General features: G+C 36.0%; 1 protein-coding gene across 11 annotated transcripts in view; it reads right to left on the reverse strand.

Annotated features, from left to right (window-relative positions):
* Positions 1–26,809, reverse strand: part of ANKRD12 (ankyrin repeat domain 12) — a 144,626-nt gene that overhangs the window by 45,377 nt on the left and 72,440 nt on the right. For 10 of the 11 annotated variants that reach the window (XR_010124213.1, XM_054460981.2, XM_063653907.1 and 7 more), the window contains 3 exons: positions 26,130–26,330; positions 21,033–21,175; positions 15,927–16,074 (listed from right to left, as the gene is read on the reverse strand). Coding sequence is in view for 9 of the 11 variants with exons in the window: in XM_054460981.2 (XP_054316956.2) it covers positions 15,927–16,074; positions 21,033–21,175; positions 26,130–26,330 (492 nt within the window). In the remaining 2 variants the exon portion in view is untranslated. Of the gene's footprint in view, positions 1–2,047; positions 2,245–15,926; positions 16,075–21,032; positions 21,176–26,129; positions 26,331–26,809 lie in introns of those variants that run through there. The other variant, XM_063653910.1, reaches the window with a different exon arrangement.

Raw genomic sequence — 26,809 nt, forward strand, 5'->3', positions numbered from 1 at the left:
CAATGTACCTTAAGAAGCTTAGTTGTAAAGGGAAGGGCATAAATGATTAAATAAACGGGGATGCAGAGCAGGAGAAGATTTTGTTGAGTCTTGTAAATATATGTATAAAAAAATTATCAATGATTGTGTCCAACTGTACTTTGACCATTCCATCCATCCAAATCATCATCTCCTCTGCCACTAGCTACCTAAGACACGTCTCCTTAATGGCCTGGTATACATCCTTCCAGATTTTGCTCCATGCTAATAAAATTTTACACAAATATGTACACACATATACATACAGATTTTTAAAACACTGTTCATTTTACAAAAATGAGATATAACTATTCTTGATTTTTTGAACTCAACAATACCTTGTAAAAATGTCTTCAAGTAACCCTACAACTCTAGGCATGGCACTGACATGCTTTTCCATGGCTGTGCAATGGTTTATGGTGAGGCTATACATTGATTTAATCAACCAATCCCCTAGTGATGGCTATATTTTTTGCCCCTAAAAAGAATGTTATAATAAACATAGGATACTCCCACAAGTTTGACTGCTAGATGATGAAGCATGAGTATTTTTAAGAGCATTTTTGTGATGGTAAATTTTGTACTTACACAAAAGTGGACAGAATGTTATACAGACAATTTGTCTCAGCTCCAGTGACCATCAATCTTTGACCAATTCACACCTCCATTCGCCCCATCCCTGTATCATTTTGAAGATCTTGTTCATATCCTATCATTTCATTGATAGATATTTCAAGTATGTATCTCTAGGACTCTTGAGTTTTGTTAGCTGTTGCTAGACTGTTAAAATTTGCATAACCTCCCTTTTTAACCCTTTCCTTATTAGGTAACCACTTTATAAGTTGTTGGTTTATTCTCCCACTATTTCTTTTTTTTAAATGTGTAAGAAAATATATGTATTTATATGCTTTTAAAATCTTTAAATGTTTGCAATTATCCTTTTACCCTGACAGGTGAGTAGCGTCTCAGCCAGGTACAGGATTCTTACGTTGCAGTTCTTTTCTCTCAGTAGTCTATCTTCCACTATTGCAAATCTGAAGTCCAGTGCCAACCCGACAGTATTTCTTTGCCCATAACTTGTCACTTCACAGCTAAAGAATTTGGCCAATGTATGTCAAGGGGTATGTATGTGTGTTTTCATCAAATCAATCTGAAGCTCAGTGAACTTCAAAACTGATAGGCTTTTTTGGCTCAGAAAAATTTTCTTCTATTATTTGCATAAATATTATCTATCTTCCATCTGTTTTTCTCCTTTTTAAATTCCTATAAATAACTATTATACACATGTTAGCTCTGTTATGTTTCCTGGATCTATTCCTTAAGTCTTTTACCTTTTCTTTCATGATTCTCTTTGTATTTTTGCTCTATGTTTTGAAGATTTATGTTACTTTATTTTTCCAGTCTAATAATTGAAGTCTCCAGATGAATAATTTAAATCTCCAGTGACCATCCCCCACTTCATCAACTGAGTTTTAAGCTCAGAAAAGTATTTTTATGCTGTACTTGAATTTTCTTAAGTGCCCATTTTTGTTGTTGTTGAAGCTGTTTCCTCTAACAGTTTCACTTAGGTGGGTTAACATTCTGTTTGTTTAAATTTATCATTCTCTCACTTTTGTAGGCAATCTTGGAGGGTTGGTAAGCTCGCTTATTTTTACTGGATAGTGAAGAGGTGAAAATAGATACTAAAAGCAAAGTTGCCACCTTCACAATTTTTCCTATAGTTTTAGCTCCATTCATTATTTCCTTCAAATATCAATGTCAATCCTTTACCACTGTTATATTTTTCTTCTTCATTCCCCACTTTCCCTGTCTCCTCTTCCTAAGTTAGTTCCACTTTCGGATGAGTGATAGTTTAGTGGAAGCCGTGATTGTTTCCTAAGTTAAACAAAACTATCACTATTGCTGGTCCCTTCTCAAAAGCATGGAAAACAAATAAGGCTTTTCCCTTAACATACAATCTTAAAAATTTCTTAGTACTAAAAAAAAAAGTCCCTCAATATCTAGATATTAGATATGCCATTTATCTTACCTGAGTTTTCTATAAGATTTTCCCAGAGAAGAATAAATCAACTATTAAACACATATTTCTCAGTCTTGCCCATTAAAAGTCTGATGTGCCTTTTAAATCATTTTTATTTTTTTCTACACGGTCTTCTTCTGTTTCTTTTCCACACAAAATATCTGTTAAAGAACCAAGGCTGTTTGGCTTTCTCACAATCTGGAATTTGCTGATTGCATACTCTTGGTATAGTTCAACTTGCTCCGCTGAGCTTGGCATTTCCTGCAAATTGGTAGCTGGATCCTGAGGATGAAGAGACTAAGGTTTGATCCCTTTGATAAGGCCATAGCAGGAGTACAGTATATTCTTTCATCAGGTGTGCAAGAATATAGTATTTTCTTTTTCTCTTTATTTAGTGTTAGCAACTGTTGATATTCAATGCTTAGAGATATATTAACTATGACAAAATAGTCATATTTTAACTTTTTTTCTTTTTAGCTGGATTAATATTATAAAGATACTTCTCCTTACCTATGATGAAATTATCCAGTGACAGAGTTCATATAACGAAGGCAAGATAAATGATTTTTTTTTCTTTCTATTCCATTTTTGTTTTTGTTAACAGGCACGATCTTTCTATGTTGCCCAGGCTGGCCTCAAGGGATCTTCCCACCTCAGCCTTCTAAGTAACTAAGACTTCAGGTATGCATCATTATGCCTAGCTATTGGCCTATTTTTTAAGATGACAAACTGGCTCTCTATCATCCTCTTATGATGATGAATTAATTTTTTAACTTATCATAAAGAATTAAACAAGATGGCAGACTAGAGATATCAGACACCCACCCTCTTCAGAGTGAGCCAAAATTGCAAATAGGTAATCATACCTTGAATAGGGTATCTAGGAAGAGAACATTAAAGTCCAACAGAGAAGTCACAGGAAACACTTGAGGCAGAGAAGGGGAAGGAACCAAGCAGCCTACTTGTCTGAGATCTGCTGGCAGCCGTGAGGGGTTCAATATTGGGGCAGGGGAAAGAGTAAGTGAGAACTTTAGTAGTCCACAACCCCATCACAAACTGCTGCAATCTGAACCACAAGAGAGCTCCTCTACCCATACCAACCCTGAAACTAGTGTGGGCAGTGATTTGGAGACCCTGCACAAGCATTGCACCAGACAGGGAACTTGCACTGGGTCACTATCCCCTCTCCCTGCCTCTGGTACCTAAGCAGCTGGAACTGGGCACCACCACGAGAGCCCAGCTGTCATGGGACTTCGTCCTGCCCTGGGAACCATAGCCCCCATATCTCCACATCCCAGGAGCTTCCACTGACATTCCCCCAGTCTCCACCCAGAGGGCTATAGTGGCACAGTGTTGGCTGGACCCAAAGGTGCTATGGGGTTTCTGGTGCTCTAACTCAAGAGAGTATTCTCCAGGGAAATAATGGTGCGCTGTACCAAAAATGAAGCCCCTGGAACAAAGGAAACTAAAGCATCAGCTTTCTAGAGCCCAGAGCTCCCTGCATACAGCTGTGAAAAGTGACCCCACCACCAGCAGCAGCACAAACTGTGTGCTCAGCCTTGTGAGAGAGAGACCCCCCCCTCGCCCCCCCAACTGGTGAAGCAGCTTCTGTGCCTGGGCTCACATGTAGAGTGGGATCCCTTCTCCCGCTCCAAACACCATTGCAGGCACAGCTGCTGCTACCACTGGAGGCTGGGGTAAGCGAAACAGAGAGCTGCCTGTCTAGGCCTGTGAGTGGTGACTGTGCCCCTACTGGTGGCACGGCTGTTGTGCTGGGGCTTGTGTACGAAGGGTGGATTCCTTCTTCATTCTGTGTGGCTCTGCTGAAGAGAGTGAGAAAGCCTGAGAGTTGTGTCTGGGGCTTTGTGGTAACCCTGCACCACAGCCACTGCCAACACCAGCATTCACTACTTAGAATCCAGGGGATCATCCCACCACTGGCACTGCCCCTACCACGCTGGGACCTGAGAACCTCCTCACCTGCCCAGCCCACTGTGCCATTACTGGCATCTAAGTAAGCTACCTGGACATCTAAGAATTGACCCACCTGGTCCTGCTGACACCAGTGCCAGAATATGATGAGCTGGGGCTCAGAATAAGGCATGTTCAGCCCACCACTCCCACCACTGCCACCACTGGGGCCAAAGACTGGCCCACCTGACATGTCTGTCCCTAGCAAAACTTCACCATAAACTCCACTAACTGCACCCTAAACAACCAAGAAAATCACAGATACCAATGACATTGTTTATAGACAAACAAATCATACAGATTACACTACACTATCACGCGCACCCAGAATCAAAGCCAAAAGGCCCTATCCAACTAACACCATTGATATAATCTTTGGGAAGAAGCTCTCCCCTATGAAAGCAAATTCAAAAAGCTGGAAGAAGTGACTATTATACCAGATACATAGGTATGAACGTAGGACAAAAGGAAACATGAAAAAAGAAGGAAATATGACACCCCCACAGTAATTCCTGAGCAACAGATCCCAATCAAAAATAAATTCAAGAATCCTGGGGGAAAAAATTCAAAACTATGATACTAAGGAATCTCAGTGAGATATAAGAGAATTCCAAAGACAATACAAAGAAATCAGAAAAACCATTCAAGATAGGAATGAGAAATTTACCAGAAAGATATCATAAAAAAGAACCAAACAAAAATTCTGGAGCTGAAGAACTCCTTCAATTAAATACAAAATACACTAAAAAACTTCAACAACAGACTAGACCAAGCAGAAGAAACAATCTCAGAACTTGAAAACAGGTCTTGGCCAGGCACAGTGGCTCACATCTGTAATCACAGCACTTTGGGAGGCCGAGGTGGGTGGATCACTTGATGCCAGAAGTTCGAGAGCAGCCTGGCCAACATGGTGAAACCCCCGTCTCTTTAAAAAATGCAAGAAATTATCCAGGCATGGTGGTGCACACCAGTAATCCCAGCTACTCGGGAGGCTGAGGCACAAGAATTGCCTGGACCTGGGAGGCAGAGGTTGTAGTGAGCCGAGATCACACCACTGCACCCCAACCTGGGCAACAGAGCCAGATTCTGTCTCAAACAACAACAACAACAAAATCAGGTCTTTCAAAACTACCCAGACAAAAATAAAGAAAGAAAGAAAAAAAAAAGAATGAACAAAGTCTTTGTGATATATGGGATACTATAAGCAACCAAATATATGAGTTACTGGTATCCCCAAAAGTGAGATGAGAACAAAAGGGATGAAAAACCTATTTATCAAAATAGCAGATGAAAACTTCCCAAGTCTAGCAAGAGATTCAGACATCCAGATGCAGGAGGCCCAGTGTTCCCCAATGCAAAAAGGTTTCCATAGCACATTACAGTACAACTGTCTAAAGCCAATAACAGAGAGAAAATTCTAAAACACTAAGAGAAAAGTATCCAGTCACCTACAGAGAGGCCTCCCCCCACCACCATCAGACTAATAGCAGACTTCTCAGCAGAAACCTTATAGGCCAGGATATAATAGGAAAATAAGTGCTGAAAGAAAGAAAATGTCACCCAAAGATACTACATCCAACAAAATTATCCTTCATAAACGAAGGAGAAATAGAATCTTTCCCAGACAAGCAAATACTGAGAATTCATCACCACTAGACCTGCCTTACCAGAAATGCTCAAAGGAGTCCTAAACCTGGCAGTGAAAGAACAACAGTTACTACCATGAAAACACCTGAAAATATAAAACTCACTGGTAAAGCAAATACACAAATGAGGAAGAGAAAATAATCAAATGGTAGTACCACAGAAAATCAGCACACAACAAGGACAACCAAGACAAAAAGGAACAAAGAATAATATACAAAATAACCTGAAAACAACAATACAACAGAAACAAATCTTCACATATCAATAAAATTGAATGTAAATGGGTTAAATTCTCCACTTAATAGATACAGACTGGCTGAATGGGTAAAAAAACATGATCCAACTATATGTTGCCTATAAGAAATGTATTTTACCTGTGAGGACACATATAGATTGAAAATAAGGGGATGGAAAAAGATATTCCACACAAATGGAAACCAAAAGCAAGCAAGAGTAGCTATATTGGATAAAATATCTTTTTTTTTTTTTTTTTTTGAGACACAGTCTTGCTCTGTTGCCCAGGTTGCAGTGCAGTGGCATGATCTCAGCCCCCTGCAACCTCCGCCTCCCAGGTTCATGCTATCCTCCTGCCTCAGCCTCCCGAGTAGCTGGGACCACAGGCGCCTGCCACCATGCCCAGCTAATTTTTTGTATTTTTAGTAGAGACAGGGTTTCACCGTGTTAGCAAGGGTGGTTTTGATCTCCTGACCTCGTGATCTGCCCACCTCGGCCTCCCAAAGTGCTGGGATTACAGGCTTGAGCCACCGTGCCGGGCACGGATAAAATATCTTTAAGTCAAAAAAAGTTTAAAAAAAGACAAATAAGGTAATCATATAATGATAATGAGATCATTACAGCAAGAGAATATAACAATTCAAAATAATATATGAACCCAACACTGCAGTACCCAGATTTACAAAGCAAATACTCCTAGATACAAAGAAAGACTCCAACACAATGGTAATGGTGGACTTCAACACATCACTGTCAGCATTAGACAGATCATCTAGATAGAAAATAAAGAAACACTGGACTTATACTGAACTTCAGACCAAATGACCTAACAGACACTTTCAAACATTTTATCCAACAATTGCAGAATACACATTCTTCTCATCAGCACATGGAACATGTGACTGGCCATGTTAGGCCACAAAACTAGTCTCAACAAATTTTTAAAACTTGAAATCACACTGTATTCCAAAATGGAATAAAACTAGAAATCAGTACCAAGAGGAACTTTGAACACTATACAAATACACAAAAATTAAACAATATGCTCATGAATGACCACTAGATCAATGAAGAAATTAGATGGAAATAAAAAAAATTCTTGAAACAAATGAAAGTGGAGGCCAGGCATGGTAGCTCACGCCTGTAATCCTAGCACTTTGGGAGGCTGAAGCGGGCAGATCACTTGAGGTCAGGAGTTCAAGACCAGTCTGGCCAACATGGTGAAACCCCATCTCTACTAAAAAAAAAAAAAAAAAAATACAAAAATTATCCAGGTGTGGTGGCATGCATCTGTAGTCCCAGCTGCTTGGGAGGCTGAGGCAGGAGAATCTCTTGAGTCTGGGAGGCAAAGGTTGCAATAAGCTGAGATCGTGCCACTGCACTCAAGCCTGGGCAACAGAGCTAGACTCTGTCTCGAAGAAGAAAAAAAAAAAAAAGAAGAAAGTAGAAACACAACATACCAAAACCTGGGACACAGCAAAAGCAATGCTAAAAAAGAGGTTTATAGCAATAAACACAAATAAATATTTTGAATAAACACTATAGTGATACACATCTCAAGGTACTAAAAAAGCAAAAACAAACTAAACCTCATGCTAGCAGAAGAAATAATAAAGATCACAGCAGAACTAAACAAAATACAGAGACTTAAAAAAAAATGCAAAGGATCTATGGAATGAAAAATCAGTTCTCTGAAAAGATAAACTGCTAACTAGACTAACCAAGAAGAAAGGAGATCCAAACAAAATCAAAAATAAAAAAGGGGACATTACAACTGATATCACAGAAATACCAAAAATCACCAGAGACTATTATGAACTATATGCAACGAACTGAAAAACCTAGAGGAAACGGATACAGTCCTGGAAATATACAACCTGCCAAAATCAAACCAGAAAGTAATAGAAAATCTGAATAGACCAATTCAGTAATAAACAGTCTCCTAACAAAGAAAAGCTGGGGACCAGATGGACTCACTGCAGAATTCTACCAAAGCATTACCACAAAGAAGTACAAAGAATTACAAATTAGTACAAAGAAGAACTAACACCAATCCTCTTGCAACTATTCCAAAAAATTGAAGAGGAGGGGATTCTCCCTAACTCATTCTACAAAGCCAGCATCACCCTGATTCCAAAACCAGACAAGGACACAACAACAAAAAAAAACTATAGGCCAACATCCCTGATGAAAAGATGTAAAAATTCTCAACAAAATATTAGCAAATTGAATCCAATGGCACATCGAAAAGATAATACAACATGATCAAATGGAATTTATACCAGGGATGCAAGGATGGTTCAAAATATGCAAGTCAATAAATGTCACACATCACATAAACAGAATGAAGGACAAAAACCATATAATAATTTCAACACAAGCAGAAAACACATTTGACTAACAACTGATAATCAAATTCAGTAACGTTGCAGGATACAAAGTCAAAATACAAAAATCAGTAGCATTTCTACACACCAATAATGAAACAGCTGAAAAAGAAATCAAGGCAATCTCATTTACAATAGCTATCAAACAACAACAACAACAAACAACTAGGAATAACTTTAACCAAGGAGGTGAAAGATCTCTACAAGGAAAACTACAAAACGCTGATGAAAGAAACTGAAGCAGACACAAACAAATGGAAAAACCTCCCATGCTCATAGATCAGAAGAATTAATGTCATTACAGTGACCAGGCTGCCCAAAGCAGTCTACAGACTCAATGTAATCACTATCAAAATATCAATGTCATTTTTCACAGAAATAGAAAAAACAACCCATAAACATGTATGGAAACAAAAAAGAGCCTGAATAGCCAAAGCAATCCTGAGCAAATAGAACAAATCTGGAGGAATCACTTCAAAATATATTACAGGGACTGAGAGAGCACAGTATTGGTATAAAAATAGACACAGAGACCAATGAAACAGAATAGAGAACCCAGAAATAAATCTGCATATTTACAGCCAAATGATCTTTGATAAAGCCACCAACAACATACATTGAGGGACGCATACCCTCTTCAATAAACGGTGCTGGGAAGACTGGATAACCATATGCAGAAGAATTAAACTGGATCCCTATTTCTCACCACATATAAAAGTCAACTCAAAATGAATTAAAGACTTAAATGTGCGACTCAAAATTATAAAACTAGTAAAAGAAAGCACATGGAAAACTCTTTAGGATATTGGTCTAGGCAAAGATTTTAGAGCTAAGACCTCAAATGCACAGGAAACAAAAACAAAAGTAGACAAATGGGGCTATCAAACTATAAAGCTCCTCCATAGCAAAAAGAATCAAGAGGATAAAGAGACAACCTTCGAATGAGAGAAAATATTTGCATATTATTCATCTGACAAGGGACTAATATCCAGAATATACAAGAAATTCAAGTATCTCAACAGTAAAGAAAACTCCAAATAATTCCATTAAAAAATGGGCAAAGGACTTGACATTTCTCAAAAACGATACAAATGGCTAATATATGAAAAAATTCTCGACATCACTAATCATCAGGGAAAGACATCAAAATCACAATGAGATAGCATCTCACCCCGGTTAGAATGGCTATTATCACAAAGACAAAAAATAACAGTTACTGGCGAGGGTGTGGAGAAAAGGGAACCTCTTTTACACTGTTAGTGGGAATGTAAATTAGTACAACTGCTATGGAAAACAGTTTGGAGGTTTCTCAGAAAATTAAAAATAGAATACAATCCAGCAATCCCACTACCAAGTATCCATCCAAAAGAAAGGAAATCAGTACATCAAAGGGATACCTGCATTTACAAGTTTATTGCAGCTCTGTTCCCGACAGCAAAGATATGGAATCAACCTAAATGCCCATCAACGGATGAATGGATAAAGAAAATGTGGTGCATATATACACTAGAGTACTATTCAGCCATACAAAGGAATGAAATCACGTCATTTGCAGCAACATGGATGTCATTTGCGGCAACATGGATGGAATTAGTGAAGTAAGTCAGGCACAGAAAGACAAAGACAGCATGTTCTCTCACTCATATGTGGAAGCTAAGAAACTTAATCTCATGGACACAGAGACTAGAATGACAGATACCAGAGAATGGGAAGGGGATTGGTGGGGGAGAGTGGGGAAGCAGTGGATGTGGATACAAACATAGGGTTAGATGAAATAAGTTCTCATGTTTGATAGCAGATTAAGGTGACTATACTTAGCAACAGTATTATGTATATTTCAAAGTAACTAGAAGAGATGACCTGAAATGATACCAACACATAAAAATAACACTTAAGGTGATGGATACCCGAATTACCCTCACTTGATCATTACACATTCTTTGCATGTAACAAACTCACACGTACCCCATAAATATGCAAATGATTATATAGCGATAAAAGGGGAAAATCATCATAATAAACTCATGGGTTTCAACATATTTGATGGGTTTCAAACCACGGCAATTTATTCTGTTCTTGAAGCTCACATTGTCCCATCTTTGGTCAATACAAAACTGCTCCAAATTGTCTCCTAACACCTTTCGGTAAGATCTTATATTAGTCTTTGATAGCTTCCCTGAAATCTGGAATTTTAAGATATTCCAAGCTCAAATATTTCCTGCCCCAGACCTGGAATCATCTTCTTCTATGAAATCTTGGTTTTCTTTTTGTAGAAAACATTTTAAGATCATAACCTGGGAGGTGGGAATGATAACTGCTATTTTAGTCATTCCTTTTAGTTATTTGTATAATTTTATTCAAAAATAATTTCACACTCACAAGAAGTTAGAGAAATAAATACTGAACACTATATATCTATAACCTAGATTTATCCAGTTAGTTTTACCTCCTTGCTTTATAACTTGTTTTCTTTCTATATATATATGTATATATATTACATATCTTTTTCTAAAGTATATGAGTGTAAATTAAATGCATCATGGCCCTAAACCATATATATTTTAGTATTTCCTAAGACACAAGAATATTCTCGTCACCACAGTAATCAGCTTCATAAATTTATACTAATATGACACCAATCTACTGTCCATTTCCTTGTTAAATGATCTAATAATGTCCTTTATAATCATTTTTCCCCTCCAGTACAGGATCCAGTCTAGGAGCAGGTATTGCCTTTAATTACCATCTCTGCGGATAATGTGGCATATTTCTACTGCCTTTATTGATTTCTTATGAAAATTGCCATTTCTTAATCTTTCATGACATAAAACTGGCTTTATTTTTTTTTAAAAAGAGCATTTCTCATGATGATGCATTCTCAGCTGTAATACTAAAAAAGTGATGTTATATCCCTTTTAGGTATCACATCTGGAGGCAGATATGGCCATATCTCCTTCCTTTGATGATGTAAATAGAGTTCACACAGTCTAGGTGCTGCTGGATTTCTCTACCATATAATCATTGGTTTGTTTTTCCTCCACCCACCCTTTCTGATGTGAAAAGGGTATGTAAAAATCCTGCTTCTCAGTAAAAATCCACCCCCCCAAGTTTATCAGCCATTAGTCATTATTGTCTAATCATGTTTATCATTATGGGTATAAAATGATCAGTGGAAGGGCAGGAACTGACTAGGAAGCGGCATCAAGGAACTTTCAGGAGTGATGGGAAAATTATTATTATTATTTTTTGAGACAGAGCATCACTCTTGTTGCCCAGGCTGGAGTGTAATGGTGCGAACTCAGCTTACCGCAACTTCTGCCTCCCAGGTTTAAGTGATTCTCCTGCCTCAGCCTCCTGAGTAGCTGGGACTACAGGCACGCACCACCACGCCCAGCTAATTTTTTGTACTTTTAGTAGAGATGGGGTTTCATCATGTTGCCCAGGCTAGTCTTAAACTCCTGACCTCAGGTGATCCACCCACCTCAGCCTCCCAGAGTCCTGGGATTACAGGCGTGAACCACCATGCCCGGCCTTGGAAATATTCTGTATCTTGATGGTGTTGGATTATACAGGTGGAGGCATTTCAAAAACTCATATATCTCATATATACATTATATTTAAGGATTACATCACAACCATGAATATCGCAAAAAAATTTAAACTCTAGTTAATGAAATGCATGCTTAAGTACTTAGGAATGTCTTCAACTTATAAAACATATCAAAAAATAATATGGATTGATGGATAGATATGTGATAGTGTAATAAAGGAAACAGAGCAAAAAGTTAACAACTGTTAAATGTAGTTAGTGGGTACAGGATGTTCATTACACAATTCTTTGAGCTTTGCTACATGTTTGAATATTTTCATAATAATGTATGGGGATTTTTTAAAAAGTACTATAAGTGCTTACGTTATAAAAAGCACAAATTGTAAGTGGGTAATTTGGGATAAATTTTCCTATGGCATCGTATTTGGATTTCGAAAGTATTGAGCATCTAAGGTTGTGGACAGAGAAGTTAAGATGGAAAATCATTAGTGGCTAAAAGGTGGTTCTGGTGATAATGAAAACATTGATGTCAAAATACGAGAGCAGTTTTTACAAAATCATTTCAGGACAGAGTAGGGGGAAAAATTAGTATTTCTACATTAATACGTATGTTATCTCAAATGTATATATTTGAATACTTTTTTTTTTTTTTTTTTTTAAAAGATAGTCTGGCTCTGTCAGCCAGGCTGGAGTGCAGTGGCACGACCTCAGCTCCTTTCAATCTCCGCCTCCTGGGCTCAAGCCATTCTCCCACCTCAGCCTCCCAAGTAGCTGGTACTACAGACGCACGCCACCATGCCTGGCTAATTTTTGTATTTTTTGTAGAGACGGGGTTTCACCATGTTGCCCAGGCTGGTCTCGAACTCCTGGGCTCAAATGATCTGTCCGCCTCGACTTCCCAAAAGTGCTGGGATTACAGGCCTAAGTCACTGTGCCTGGCCAAATTAATACTTTAAATAGATGACTATTTTATCCCTATATTGTTTATTTATTCAAATAGTTCACAAGCCTTTTGTCTTTTTAAAAATCTTTATTTCCATCTGTTGTCTCTCTTAATTACTGAAGAGGTGTTCTTTTTTCTTGCTCTAATGCCCAGGCTAGTCTCAAACTCCTGGGTTCAGCTCCTGGAATAGCTGGAATTGCAGGCACATGCCACCATGCCCAGCCTACAAGACTTTTCAATTTTTAAATTTTTACTGGAGGAAAATGTAGATTATCTTATCTTTTGGTATATACTATATAGAGAAGATACTTAACCATATCATTAGAAAAATTTACAAACACAATGGCTACACAAGATACATAAACTTTAAAAATTATTTCTCTGCCCATTTTGGGGCATTTAAGTCATTCTAAATTTTCAGTATTATAAGCACTAATATGTTAACAGCTTTACACACATATATATAGTCAGCACTTCTGGTTATATCTCTGCAGCACTTCTAGTTATATCTTTTTGAATTTTTCACATTTATTAACAAATTGTTTTCCAGAAAGCACTCTCAACAACAGTGTATGATGCCAGCTTCACTCCAAGCTCACCAACATCCGAATACTATTTTTTAAAAATCTTTACCAATTTTATCGGGCAGTTTTTATTCAAGCACTTCTGTATGTTAATTACTGTGTTAAACTGTAGACTGTTCTGCAGTTTTCTAGTTATAGTCTTCCCTTCTCAAAGTATCAGGATTTTCCTGGCTTAAAAAAAAAAAAGCCACAGCTGTTTCTACTTTTATACCATTAGACCATTTTAACAGTATGGCAACCTGAGCGTGCCTGCACCTACCCTCTCTCTGTCTTCCAGTCTTTCTCCTTTCATATCCCTCTTTCAGTCTGTGTTTCTGTCTGCTCTGTGTTTATCATTTTTAAATTTTTTTTGGTAAGATCTATATACGGTATTCTGTTAAAGTCTGAAAAAATTTTTTATAACTTTTGTGGTTCTATCCATTTTCTTACTCATCAGTGATGTTTATAGATTTCCACTCACTTTTCCTTGATTAGATTTGCTAGATGTTCTAGTTAATCTTGTCAGAAAAGCAACTCCTGGTTTCATTCTGCTATATTGTCTAGAAATATTAGGACATTTCTTTCTTTATATAATACTTTTAGAAAACTTGCTTTCCAGTCATTATCATCTTGCTTTTCTCTATGGATCTGCTTTTACTTCCTCTTCTTGATTTCTTAAGTTCACTTATTTTCATTCTTACCTAGTTTAATGAAGGTAACTATGAACTTTTACTGAACACAGAACAACTCTGGTCTCGTCATGTAAGTACTAATGGTTATGTATACAATGTCTACAATTGAGACTTTCTACTTAATAAGAAACTGCATGTGCTGAAAAAACTTAAAGTTTCCAACTAGTATTCTGTTTCTGGTTAATATTATCTTGTATTTCTAACAACTTTTGCTTTATATATTTTGACAGTGTTATCTAGTGCTTAAGGCAGTACACTTTTCTTATTTTTTTTGCCCACAACAAAAGCTACATTCAATTAAGAAGGCAATACACTTTTATCTTTGCTTTGTTCATATGCTTTTATTATCACAAAATTATCTTTTGTCATGTGCTATTTCCTGACTTCAATTCTTTGTCTAATGTCAATACTGAAATTCTTACTTTGTCTTCAAAAGCATTTTTTATTTTTTTATTTTTTTTTTGGTATTTTTCGTAGAGATGGGGTAAAAAACAATATTAGCCGGCATGGTGGCATGCGCCTATAGTCCCAGCTACTCAAGGGAGGCTGAGGCAGGAGAATGGCATGAACCCGGGAGGTGGAGCTTGCAGTGAGCCGAGATCACGCCACTGCACTCCAGCCAGGGCGACAGAGCGAGACTCTATGTCAAAAAAAAAAAAAAGAGAGAGAGAGATGAGGTTTCACCATGTTGGCCAAGCTGGTCTTGAACTCCTGGCCTCAAGTGATCTGGCCCAGGTTGGCCTCCCAAAGCGCTGGGATTACAGGTGTGAGCCACCACACCCAACCCTGAGTTTACTATACTTTTATCATCACCTCTCAAATGTTGTTGTTGGTTTTAATTTTGTATTTAAATTTCAGATAATTAAATTTTTTCATTTTTCCCTTTTCAAGTATGATCTGATATTTACATTCAATTTAACAATATTTACCACAGTTATTTAATCATCTTGTCTGTAATCAGTGCTCACTGCCGAAAGTTTTTATTCCATGACTTCATTTTCTTTTGTTTATAATTTGGCAGCATCTCTTAATCAGTTGGAGTATATTTACAATTTTTGTTCAACAAGTAAAATGTTATATTCAGAAGGTGCGTTCTTTCAATTGCCTTTCCATGTGAAAGATAGTTTAACTATATTACATGAAAATAAAGGGTAGAACTTTCTGCCTCAAAACTATAAATGATCCATTGCCTTCTGGCAATGGCTGACATTAAATAAGTATGGTTTTTATTCCCTCATGTGTAATATAAAAGTAACATTACCTAATTGCTTATAGGAATTCTTTAAGATTTTATGAGGAAACAGCCATTTGTAAAACTGATGAAACTCTTTTTCACTGAATTTTGCCTGAAATATGGTAAACCCCTTTTATATAAAGACGACTTTCTTCAACACAGTAAAGGTTTTTTTGTTATCTTTAAAAAAAAACTGTGTGTTTAAAAAAAAAAAAGAAATTGTCCTTCCCTGCAACAATGATCAGAATTCAACCATCTAAATCACTAAAGTAAAATCACAGAGATGACTTGTTAACAACAGGACACCGGAAAAAGACATGAAGTGTTTGGTTAGTAGCTCTGTAATTTATAATAGAATGAAAAGAAGTCAGAGTAGCAGTGGTGGTAGCTCTGCATGGGGAGAGGTTCTGCAGCAGGCTTAAAAGTAATAATGAATAGTTCAGCAATTTATAGAAAACAGAAATGGGGCAATGGCATTCACACAGGGTATATGTAGTAAACACCTAGGTTACTAACTTCATCATTCTTAGCTAGTTAGCTAAGCATCATTCTAGCTAGCCAGCATTATTCTGAAGTATTCAAACATTTTGTATATTACAAATGAATCCAGAATGTTCTATCAAATATCATGTCAAACGAACAGATGAATGTATTATCTGAAACAAACCTGTGTAACTTTCATCATCATCAGATAAAGGCACCTCTCTTTTTAGTAGCAACTCCAACTCCTCTGTTTCTGCTACATCCACTGGACGCTCCCCATGTTTATTAGCTTGAAATGGATTTCCACCATGACGAAGTAACAGCTTTACTATCTGCAACAATAAAAAGCAGGAAGACTTAGTCCCTTCACAGATTGTATCACTGCACTCATTCTCTTGATAATACTCATAGTATCCTTCTGAGTGTTACCTCATTTACTCTGCATCCATTCCTCACCATCTACTCTAAATCGTTATTCTCTTCAAGATCCATTTTCACTGACACTCCCCTATCTGATGACCTCAACTACTACAAAAAATTTCCTCCTTAAAATTTAAACTGGGTTATTTTAGCAATTAATCTCATCATTTTTTCATCCTGTTCCATCATAAAGTCAAATATTTATTCAGAACCTATAATAACTACACTTCCAAGTTCTGCTAATAAACCCATGAACAAGAATAACAAGTTCCCTGGCCTCTTGAAATGTGTATCTTAGAAAAAGTTTCAAAGAAGTATTTCCCTTCTGCTTTAGGCTAATATCACTGTCAATGCTCTTAATCTTACTCCGTTTCCCATAGCCCGGGAATTTTAAGTATCATTAACTCCAAAGCTTAAACTTCAAGACCCTTCACTTTCATGGGTCCTTTACAGAAGGATGCTGTATCTAATGTTGTAGTCATCACTTTGAAAGGCCTTCTCTCCTTCTCTAACGAATTACATAAGCTTCAAGTTCCACATAACCAGGTTCTGCCCTGTTAGTTATTATTTGTTTTTTCTTCATATCCTCTTTCTTTCATAGTTTTAACCTCTTTTTGGTTGGCTCCTTTTTAGAAGCCAATCTTTCCACAGTTCATATTTCTTGCACCTTAAAAAAATAATGGCATTAAAGAAATGAAACACGGACAAAACAAGGAAACTTTGTTGAAACCTATATCGTCCTACCCTAGCTAACCTTTCTTCTTCACTGTCAATCAGGAGATTGACATCTGCCCTTGCAGCTGTTACTTATTGGCCCTTCACTCTTTCACCTACAACTCTGCTACCATCAATCTTATGGAATGGCTCTTTTAACACCTGAAAAGATCTAAACCAATGATGGTTTCCCTATGACTCTGTCCTTGATACACTCTCTCATGTTCTAATATATATCATCTCTTTGGAGAACTTATCCACTCTGAATGTGATGACAATTATGCAATCCATCCATTCATTCTCTTGTCTGCTTTCTCTCTCAGCCCTCTTGAGCTCCAAACCCAAACATTCAAATACTCACTGGATATATCCAACTGAATGTATGTGTATTTTAATACAAAAGCATAAAACCAACAGGACCCAAATGGAGTTCACTAAACTTGTACTATTATCTTTTATCTATTTCCATTCTCAATAACTGGCACCAAAATTTACGCAGTCACTGAAGCCTTGAAGCCAGAATTTGGGAGTCATCGTTAATTCTTTTTCACTCACACACATCAAAGAGGCAGCCAGGTGTTACTGATTCTGCCTCCTTACCATCTCTTCTTGTTTTGATATTTTGTGCATTTCCATTAACACTGGTGTGTTCTATCATACATAAGCCTATACTACAATTCATTAACACATTTCCCCCCTTGGACTACAAGCTTCATATAAAATCAAGTCTCTATTCATCTCTGTATTCCAAGGACATAACTATGGTGTTTTCTGGTACTTAGAAAACATATCACACCTTAAAAAATACTTAAGTGAATAACATGAAACAGATGAATATTAACTGCATTTACCATCAAAGGAACAATTTAAAACAAGATGCTGAAATCAGAAATTTGTAACAAATTATTTAAGAATGATTCACAATGAATAAAGAAAAAAATTTTTCTAGATTACTGCAGAAAATCTGAAATGTAATAATGTATAAAGAAAACAACTTACTCATGATACCAACTATTAACTGTTTAATTTTTATCAAATTACACATACTTATGATTTTAAAAGATCAACTAGGTTTCCAAGTCCGCTGGTGAAGAACAATTGTCCCTGATACTTATTCTCCATATTCCAGTCATCTACTCAGGGTGAGACAGGAGCAATTACCGGGCTGTGTAAGATTGGGGAGAGGATGTGAGAGCTAAAAAAACCTTTGATCTAATAGTCGTTTCCAGTCATATCTTAAGAAGCACTTCCAGAGGTCATTGGTACTATTGATTCCTAAGCTTTTTTTTTTTTCTTTTCTTTCTAGGATTCTATGTTGTAATGGTTTTGGTTTCAATTTTCTTGTCTCTTTTAAATCAGAGGTGGGCAAATTATGACCTACGGGCCAATCTGGTCTGCCAGCTAAGAATAGTTTTTATATTTTTAAAGGACTGTTGAAGGAGAAGAGAATAGGAGAGGGAGGAGGCAAGAGGAGGTGAAGGAGGGAGTATGTGGCCTGCAAAACCTAAAATATTTACTATTTGGCCCTTTATTGAAAAAAATTGTCAAACCCTGTTCTACGTCAGTAACTGCTCATTTCTTCAATTTCTATCTTCCAAAATATTTGTTTCTTCTGTTCTTTGCCCTTGTGGGTCTATCCTTTGAAACTGCCCCTTACTGTCATTTTAGGTATTTGAGAAAGTAACTGAAATAAAAATCTTCTAGTCATTATAAATAATACTGTAGTGGATATCTTTATGAGTTGAAATTTTTCCAATTTTAGGCTTATTTCCTTAGACTAGAGCCCTAGAATGAGAAAACAGAATAAAGAATTTTGATATTGCTGAAAGCTTTCTATCCCCATCAGGAATACATCAATAAATACTTATTACATGACTATACAGAATCAGGTACAGCTGGTTCATTCACATATTACAAACACCCTAAATCAAATAATCGAGATTTTACAGATCATCCTCAAATGCAAATAATTGCTCTTAAAGTTGCTTAAAACATAACAGTCAATAAATTAGAAGTAGGTAAAAATGATGACAAAAGATGATACGTATCTAAAATAGAACTAGAAATAAGGCTAGTATTAAAATGTGTATTATGGTGAGGTGCGGTGGCTGACGCCCATAATCCCAACACTTTGGGAGCCTGTGGCAGGAGGATCGCTTGAGCTCATGAGTTCAAGACCAGCCTGAACAACACAGGGTCTCTACAAAAAAAATTAAAAATTAGCCTAGCATGATGTGCATGCCTGTAGTCCAGCTACTTGGGAAGCTAAAGCAGGAGGATCACTTGAGCCCAGGAGGTTGAGGCTGCAGTAATCTGTGATTGCACCGCTACACTCTAGTGTGGGTGAGACAGCAAGATGCTGTCTCAACAAAAAAGAAAAAGAAAAAGAAAAAGAAAAAAAAGTGTTTTAGGAATTACTATACATTTACAAACAAGTCAAAAATTAGGTTCTTAATAAGCTATGTTAATCCTCTCTATAATAATTTAGACCTGGCTACAGAACTGTTATATTTCTGCTTTTCCCATCTTAAAAATGCTTTATGGATGGCTGAAGTTGTCATGACTATTACTGAAAGAAAGAAATCTAAGTATTTGGGAGTGGCTCAGAATACACATTAGGGATATACAGAAATGAATTTTTGGTGGCTCTCATTCTTCCTCCTAAGGCACAAGTAAAAGGAACAAGGAGAAAACAGCTCTCAATAGCTCTTCAATGGTGACTCCTACTATCCTAGGCATGTTGGTAGGAGGAAAAGCAAAGGTCCCTCCCTCTAAGAAGAGACTGGAAATAGCGTGAGTCCTTGTAAGTACATGAGCTCAAAAGGTCCGCTTCTGGAAATATTCTGCAGCTATGTGCATATTTAGAAACTTGTGTTCACAGAAACCATGTCTTAGTCACAGGCATAATTCTTTAAAATTACACTTAGAAATCGGGAAACCTTTATTATCATATCCAAAGGAAAATCATTCATTCTTGGTAAACTATCAGTAATATTTTTTAAAAGGGCACTATTTAAAATATCAAAGACAGAAAGTCAGTCAGTTTCCGATAAATTCAAAGGAAAGGGCAATGTACCCTACATGTTGTCAGGCCTGATGGATTAAGTTTTTGTCATTCTGCCTATCCTCAGTCAGTTATCCATTCATCTACCTATCCATCTATCTACAAGTGCATCCATGATGGATTTACTGAACATTTCTAGGTGACAAGCAGTTCCAGAGTAAATAACAGAAAACAACATAAAATGCCAGTATGCATGGTAGTACTTGCAGTCTAGAGCAGGAAACATGACACTAGACAAGAATATCAGTAAAAAATAAGGTAGTAAATGCTATGATATAGGTTTGTACAAATTGCCAAAGGAGCACAGAGAAAGAGTAGACCACTGGTAAGCAAGAATCAGTTTAGAAAATTTATAGGCTACATTTTTCTTCATTCAAAATAAGACTTCTTTGCTGAGAAACATGGAAAAATGTCTTATAAAAATGTAACTGAGAAAAATAGCATTTTTAATTTCTGAATTTTAGGTGTATTTGACTGCACTCACAAAGACAGCTTTTTAATCTTTTACCCCTGATATTTCTAGACCATCTTAAATTTCAATGTGCATTTACATGTAGTGTCTTTTTTTCCTTCGAAGTATCAATTTTAGATAGGTATTATTTACATATAATTTAAAGATGAGGAAACGGAGGTTCCGAGGAGGGAAGTAACCTGTTCAAGATTACACAGCTAGTAAACTGGCCAGGCCAGAACTACACTTGTATCTATCTTTACTCCAAATTCTATTTTTGTCTCAACTAAAGTAAAATGCCTTTCAAAAGATAGGCAATTCAACACTGTACAATTTTTACTATATATAAAGACTGCTTTAATACATCCAATTGTCTTATAAAGAATGCCTTGAAATAAAAATTTTGCCAAATTATTTAATCACCTGTCAAATTAAATGGGTTTTATGAAAAGACAATGCTAAATCTGACTATGAACTAATACTTAGAAAGTAGAAAAAAGGGAAAACAAAATATAGATGAGTTGATCAAGCAATGAGTGGAATATGACACAGATCATATGACTAAGAAGTGAATGAAATTACTTTGGGTTGAATTTGTACTTTGAAAATGTGTATTATTGATTTTTTTCTATCATACTTACATCTCTGTGCCCACTACTAGCAGAATCATGGAGTGGAGTGTCATCATCTAATCCTTGTGTGTTAACATCTGCTCCAGCTGCTATAAGTATCTTAGCAACATCATAATATCCAACATTGCAAGCTTCATGCAGTGGTGTCCAACCTAAAGTTAGATTATTAATTTAACATGATTCACTTGCGCTACTTCAAAATATATGCTTTTCATATACATACCAATGTGTGACATATCAATTCTAAAATTGCACATCGTGCAAAAGAAAAAAGGAGTGATGAAGAAGCTACTAAAAATAAATAAGAACAATATCAATTTACTGAAGGTTCATTCAAGATAATATTACAGTTGACCCTTGAACAAGGTGAAGGTTAGGGGTGTTAACCTCCATGCAGTGAAAAATCCACATATAACTTTTGACTCCCCAAAACTTAACTACTAATAGCCTACTGTTAACTGGAAGCCTTACCAGTAACATGAACAGTTTGACTAACACATACTTTGTATATGTATTATATACCATACTCTTACAATAAAGCTAGAGAAAAATTGTTATTTAACAAAATTGTGAAGAAAAATCTATTATTCATTAAGGAGAGTGGATCATCAAAAAGGTCATCTTTATCATCTTCACAGTGAGTAGGCTGAGGTGAAGGGAGAAGAGGGGTTGGTCTTGCTGTCTCAGAGGTGGCAGAGGGAGAAGAGGTAAAAGTAAAGGTGGGAGAGGCAGGCATACTTGGTGTAACTTCACAAAAACACATTGTAATTTGTGTCTCACTTTTTCGCTTTTTTATTTCTCTAAAAATGTTTTAATACAGTACCACCCTCCTTCTTCCACTGTTTGCTTTAGCTTCAATGCCTGGATCATACAAGGGCTGGTGTTTAAAAAAAAAAAAAGTAAAAGCAGCCTTAAATTACTGGAACCCTCTAAGGTCAATCTGTTTTCTGGCATGGCTTCTTCTGTCTTCTTCCTCATCACTTGAAACTGTTTTGGAAGCACTCAGCTCCATCAAGTCACCTATTAATACCTCTGATGTGATATCTACTAGCTCCTCAATTTCTCCAAGATCCATATTTTGAAACTTTTCACCCCCTACCTTTTTTGCCATATCCACAATCTCTTTCATGATTTCCTTGACTGGTTCTGTGGTAAACCCTGTGACGTCATGTACAACATCTGGACACAGTTTTCTCCAGGAGGAAAGAGCTTTCACAGCTTTTTCTTTAACAATGATGGCATCTTCAACGGTGTAATCCTTCCAGACTTTCATGACATTCTATCAGAGTTCTCTTCTACAGTGTTGACAATCCTTTCCCTGGAGTACCGTATGTAATGGACCTTAAAGTTCCTTATGACCCTCTAATTAGAGACTGGTTTAGAAACACCGTGTTTGTACACCACTTTAATGCCTTTGGTGTTGAAATCACAGGGTTCTGGGAGGCCAGAGGACACTAAAAGACAGCCTCCTTCCTGGCAAAGTACTTCCTGACTTCAGGAAGAAACTGACGACATCAATCCAGAAACGAGTTCTTATTGTCCAGGCCTTCTTGTTATACAACCAAAAGACTGGCAGCTGGGTTTATCTTTTCCCTTCAGGGTTCAGGGGGCAGTCCTGATCATAAACCCAACTGTATTTACATAAAACAGGAGAGTTAGCTAATCCCTTCTTGCCCTAAATCTTGGTGCTTGCTTCTCTTCCTTACTAATAAATGTCCTTTGTGGATTTTTCTTTTTCCCAGAATAGGGTACTTGTGTCCACATTAAAAAACTGTTCAGGCAGATTTTCTTTTTTCCTCACTGATTTTCTTAATGGTATCTGGGAATTCATTTGCTGCCTATCAGTGGACTGAAGCCACTTCTCCTGTTATCTTGACATTTTTTTAAACGAACCCTTGTTCTAAAATTATTAAACCATCCTTTGCTGGCGTTGAATTCCCCAGCTTTAGATCCTTGATCTTCCTTAAAATTGTTGTATAACGACTTCACGTTTTCTTCGATCTAATCTATAGGTACGCCTTTTTTATAGCAATCTTGCATCCACATAAAAGCTGCATGAGATAAAAGAATGTTTTACAAAAAAGTGCAAGGTTTTCAAACCCACTAGCATAGCTGCATCAATGGCTCCACAAATTTCCCTTCCTTTTTTCCACTGGTCCTTATGCTGGATTCATTCATCTTCAAATAGCAGGTAACCACAGCTGCAGACCTCAATTTATAGTACATTATCAAGCAATTCAATTTTTTCTTTTAATGTCATAACTTTTCTGTTTCTTAGGAGCACTTCTAGTATCACAGGAGCACTTAAAATGGGTCCCCTGGTGTTACTCAAGGCTTACAGTATTCTACTAAACACGATGAAAAATATGCAAGAATCACACGTTTCACGGTGGCATGCAACTTACTGGAGAGACGAACTGCTTATGTGGAGATGATTTGTGTCAGTCACATGGTGTTTTAAGCAGATAGTCCCAACATTTGAGCTAACCACAATGGCAACAGGAGGTAGCTATGCAATTATTACAGGAGTACAATATGTACTACAGTAAATTTTATGCAGTTATGATTTAATACTGCATCTTTGTTTGCTTACATTTCTCCTGATTCTGAATGGTGCTATGTATAGCCGATGTCTGTATGCATATGTTTTAACTTTTTAGAACAGATTTGTGTATATTTTATGGTAGTAAGTGATAGTATAGACTAGTATCTAGGTATCTTTTATGCACTTATAATGTATTTATTTTTTTCCAATTTTCACTATTTCTAGGCTATGCAGTTCATCTATGAGTTTTTCCAGATTGTTCCAAATCTCAAAAAAAATTTCAAATATATTTACTGAAAAAAATCCACATATAAGTAGACCTACACAGTTCAAGGGTCAACAGTATTTCCATTGTGCTAAATTATTTGATAAAAGTATTAAATATTTAAGCTTTCCAATAAATATAAGCTTGATATAATTTTTAATAATCATTTAAACTATGAAAAAGAATTTTAGAGAGGCGAAATATTAGTAAGCTTGATTAGAGTCTTTCAGTAAACAAAAATCCTGATGTCTTAAGGGCTTTATTCTGTTGATACAATATTTTCTGGACTTAATACTTATTTTTACTAAAATAAACTTAATTACTTTTGTAATTAAAAAGTTACATGTTCACAAAAGAAATATTAGATAACTTAAAAATACAAAGAAAATAAACACTGTCCATAATCTCACCACCCAGATATAATAATTTGAAGAATCCAACACAATATCTACTAGTTCTCCCACATATTTATAAAACTTAGATGAATAACAACCTGCTTCCTCTACTTACTAAAGTGAAAATAATTCCCTATGTCATTATACTTTTCTACAACATAGTATTGTGCTAATCAAATATACCATAATTTCCTTCAACGAGTTCCTATGACTAAGGATACAGATTATTGCTAGTTTTTAATTAGAAACAATGCTGTAACAAGTATCCTTACAACTAAATCTTCATGTACATCCATGATTAACTATTTAAAATAAATCTTTGGAAGTGGAATTGTCAGATGAAAGAAATATTTTTTAGGTTTCTGATAAATAATGTCAAGTTTTCCTCTAGAATAAATGTCATGCATTTTAAGTCTCACTCTTCAAGGTAGATACTGTATATCACACCGTTCCCCACTCACACCAAATAAAGACATAAATTCCAGGTGTATTATAATAGGGCTACATGTAAAAACAAAACAGAAACAAAATTTGAAAAACAGAAAATATAGGAATAGTTTTATGATACAGAGAAAGAGAAGGCCTTCTTAAATAAAAACCAAGAACCCATAAAGCTCAATTGATATGATACATAAAAGATGAAAACTTTAGTACAATAAACACTGTAATGAGAGTGTATTCAACCTAAGCCACAGACTGTGAAAATCTTTACATATTTGATAGAGAAAATCTAGACTAAATAAAGGCTCTTGTAGGTTAAAAACAGTACTAAACCAAAAGAAAATGAGCAAAGGAGTGGATCTAACAATTCACAAAATACACATAAATTTATAATAAACGTAAGAAATGTTTACCATCACTACTGATCATGAAAATCCAAATTAAGATTTTTTTCATTCGTGAGATTGTTAATAATTAAAAGTTGGTAATATCCAGTTTTAGTGAAGATACGAGGAAAATGGCTCTTTCATATACTCTTGATGGTAGTATGAATTGATACAGAATTCTGGGGGGGCAATTTCCATTATTTCAAAAATTTAAAACATGTATCTCCTTTGATTTAGCAATTTCACTTCTACTGAAATACTTCCATAAATATACACAAAGATGTTTCTATACAGGTATTTACTACAGTGTTGCCTATGGAATGCTATACCAGAAAATATTATGCAGCTATTAAAAATTAATGGAGTAGGCCTACCTATATATACTGATAGAAATATCTGTAAGACATTAAGGCAGGTTGCAGAACTACAGATTGATACAGATGGAATAATTTCATTTTAAAAAGCCAATATATAAGTATTTGCTTTATACATATATAATAAAAATGAACTGAATGAGTAACCTCCTAAGCGTTAACAGTAGTTCTACGGAAGAGAAAGAACCTGTGTGGGAGGGAGGGTAGGGTTGTGCAGTATGTAAAATTAAAGAAAATTTTTGAATTGTTCCCTACATACTTTTACTGTTGAATTATTTACAGCAAGAATGTACTAGTATGCTACTTGAATAATGAAAATGAAAGTAATAACACCACACTCTTACAGTCCTCATGGTTCAGGTTAATAAATATTCTTAAAATACTTATGAATGAATCAACTACTTTGAAAACATATAACTCAAATTCATCTAGGGCAAAAACTAACTTGGATAAAGAACTATACAGCAAGTAATATGTCAACTAAAGTATAAGTTTAGTATGTAAAAATATGAGTAATTATTGACATGGAATTGTAGTAGAAATCGGGTTTTATGTACAAACTCCAAAAGTTTTGTAATAAAGAGTATTTTTAGAACTCTTTCATTCCAGCAAAAGGAATAAAAGAATGTAAATTAAATTGTAACCAGGATCTGTTTAAATTTTAGTGCCTGAATAGTAGGTATTGAATTACTAGTCTTACCTGCAAAATCTTTCACATTCACATTTGCCCCTAAACTTATTAATTCTTTAACTTGTTTCACATCTCCTCGAATAGCAGCCATGTGTAAAGGAGTTTCACCACGTTCATTTCTTTTATTAACTTTATCTTTCTGTCGAGATGAAGAACTGGGAGTTTTCTTTTGGGCAGGCGTTGTTTGTGATGGATGATTTGGTGTGGAATCTGTAAGAAAGAAGAAAGTTAGCAGAAGTTCTAGGCTAAGTATTTTGTATACTTATTTAAATGTTTTTATTGGTAATATGCTAATCTCCTAAAACACAAGGAATGCCTTCTCACCCTAACAACCTGAACCTTGACTTGAATGATCCGTTAATGACCCAAATAAACAGAGATCTTCCCTTAGGGTTATCAAATATCATTAGCCAATTAAAAAAAATGTTTTGTCAATTCATAAAATTGGTTTAAAATGATAAAGTATCAAATACGTACTCTAAAATGTTTCCTTAAGGAATGATGTGATGAACTATGAAACATTTTTCCTAGGTATGTTATGCTATTATTCTAAGACCTAGAGGAAGTGAAATTGAAGGCTGGAGTCCACACCTCTGACTCAGACAAAGCATTGGAGTTCTTCTGTTCTTATATTACATGCAAATCAAGGTCATAACGATTTTACTATGAAAATGAAAGAGAAGAGCTAC

This window comes from Pongo pygmaeus, chromosome 17, assembly GCF_028885625.2.
Source record: "Pongo pygmaeus isolate AG05252 chromosome 17, NHGRI_mPonPyg2-v2.0_pri, whole genome shotgun sequence".
Taxonomy (NCBI): Eukaryota; Metazoa; Chordata; class Mammalia; order Primates; family Hominidae; genus Pongo; species Pongo pygmaeus.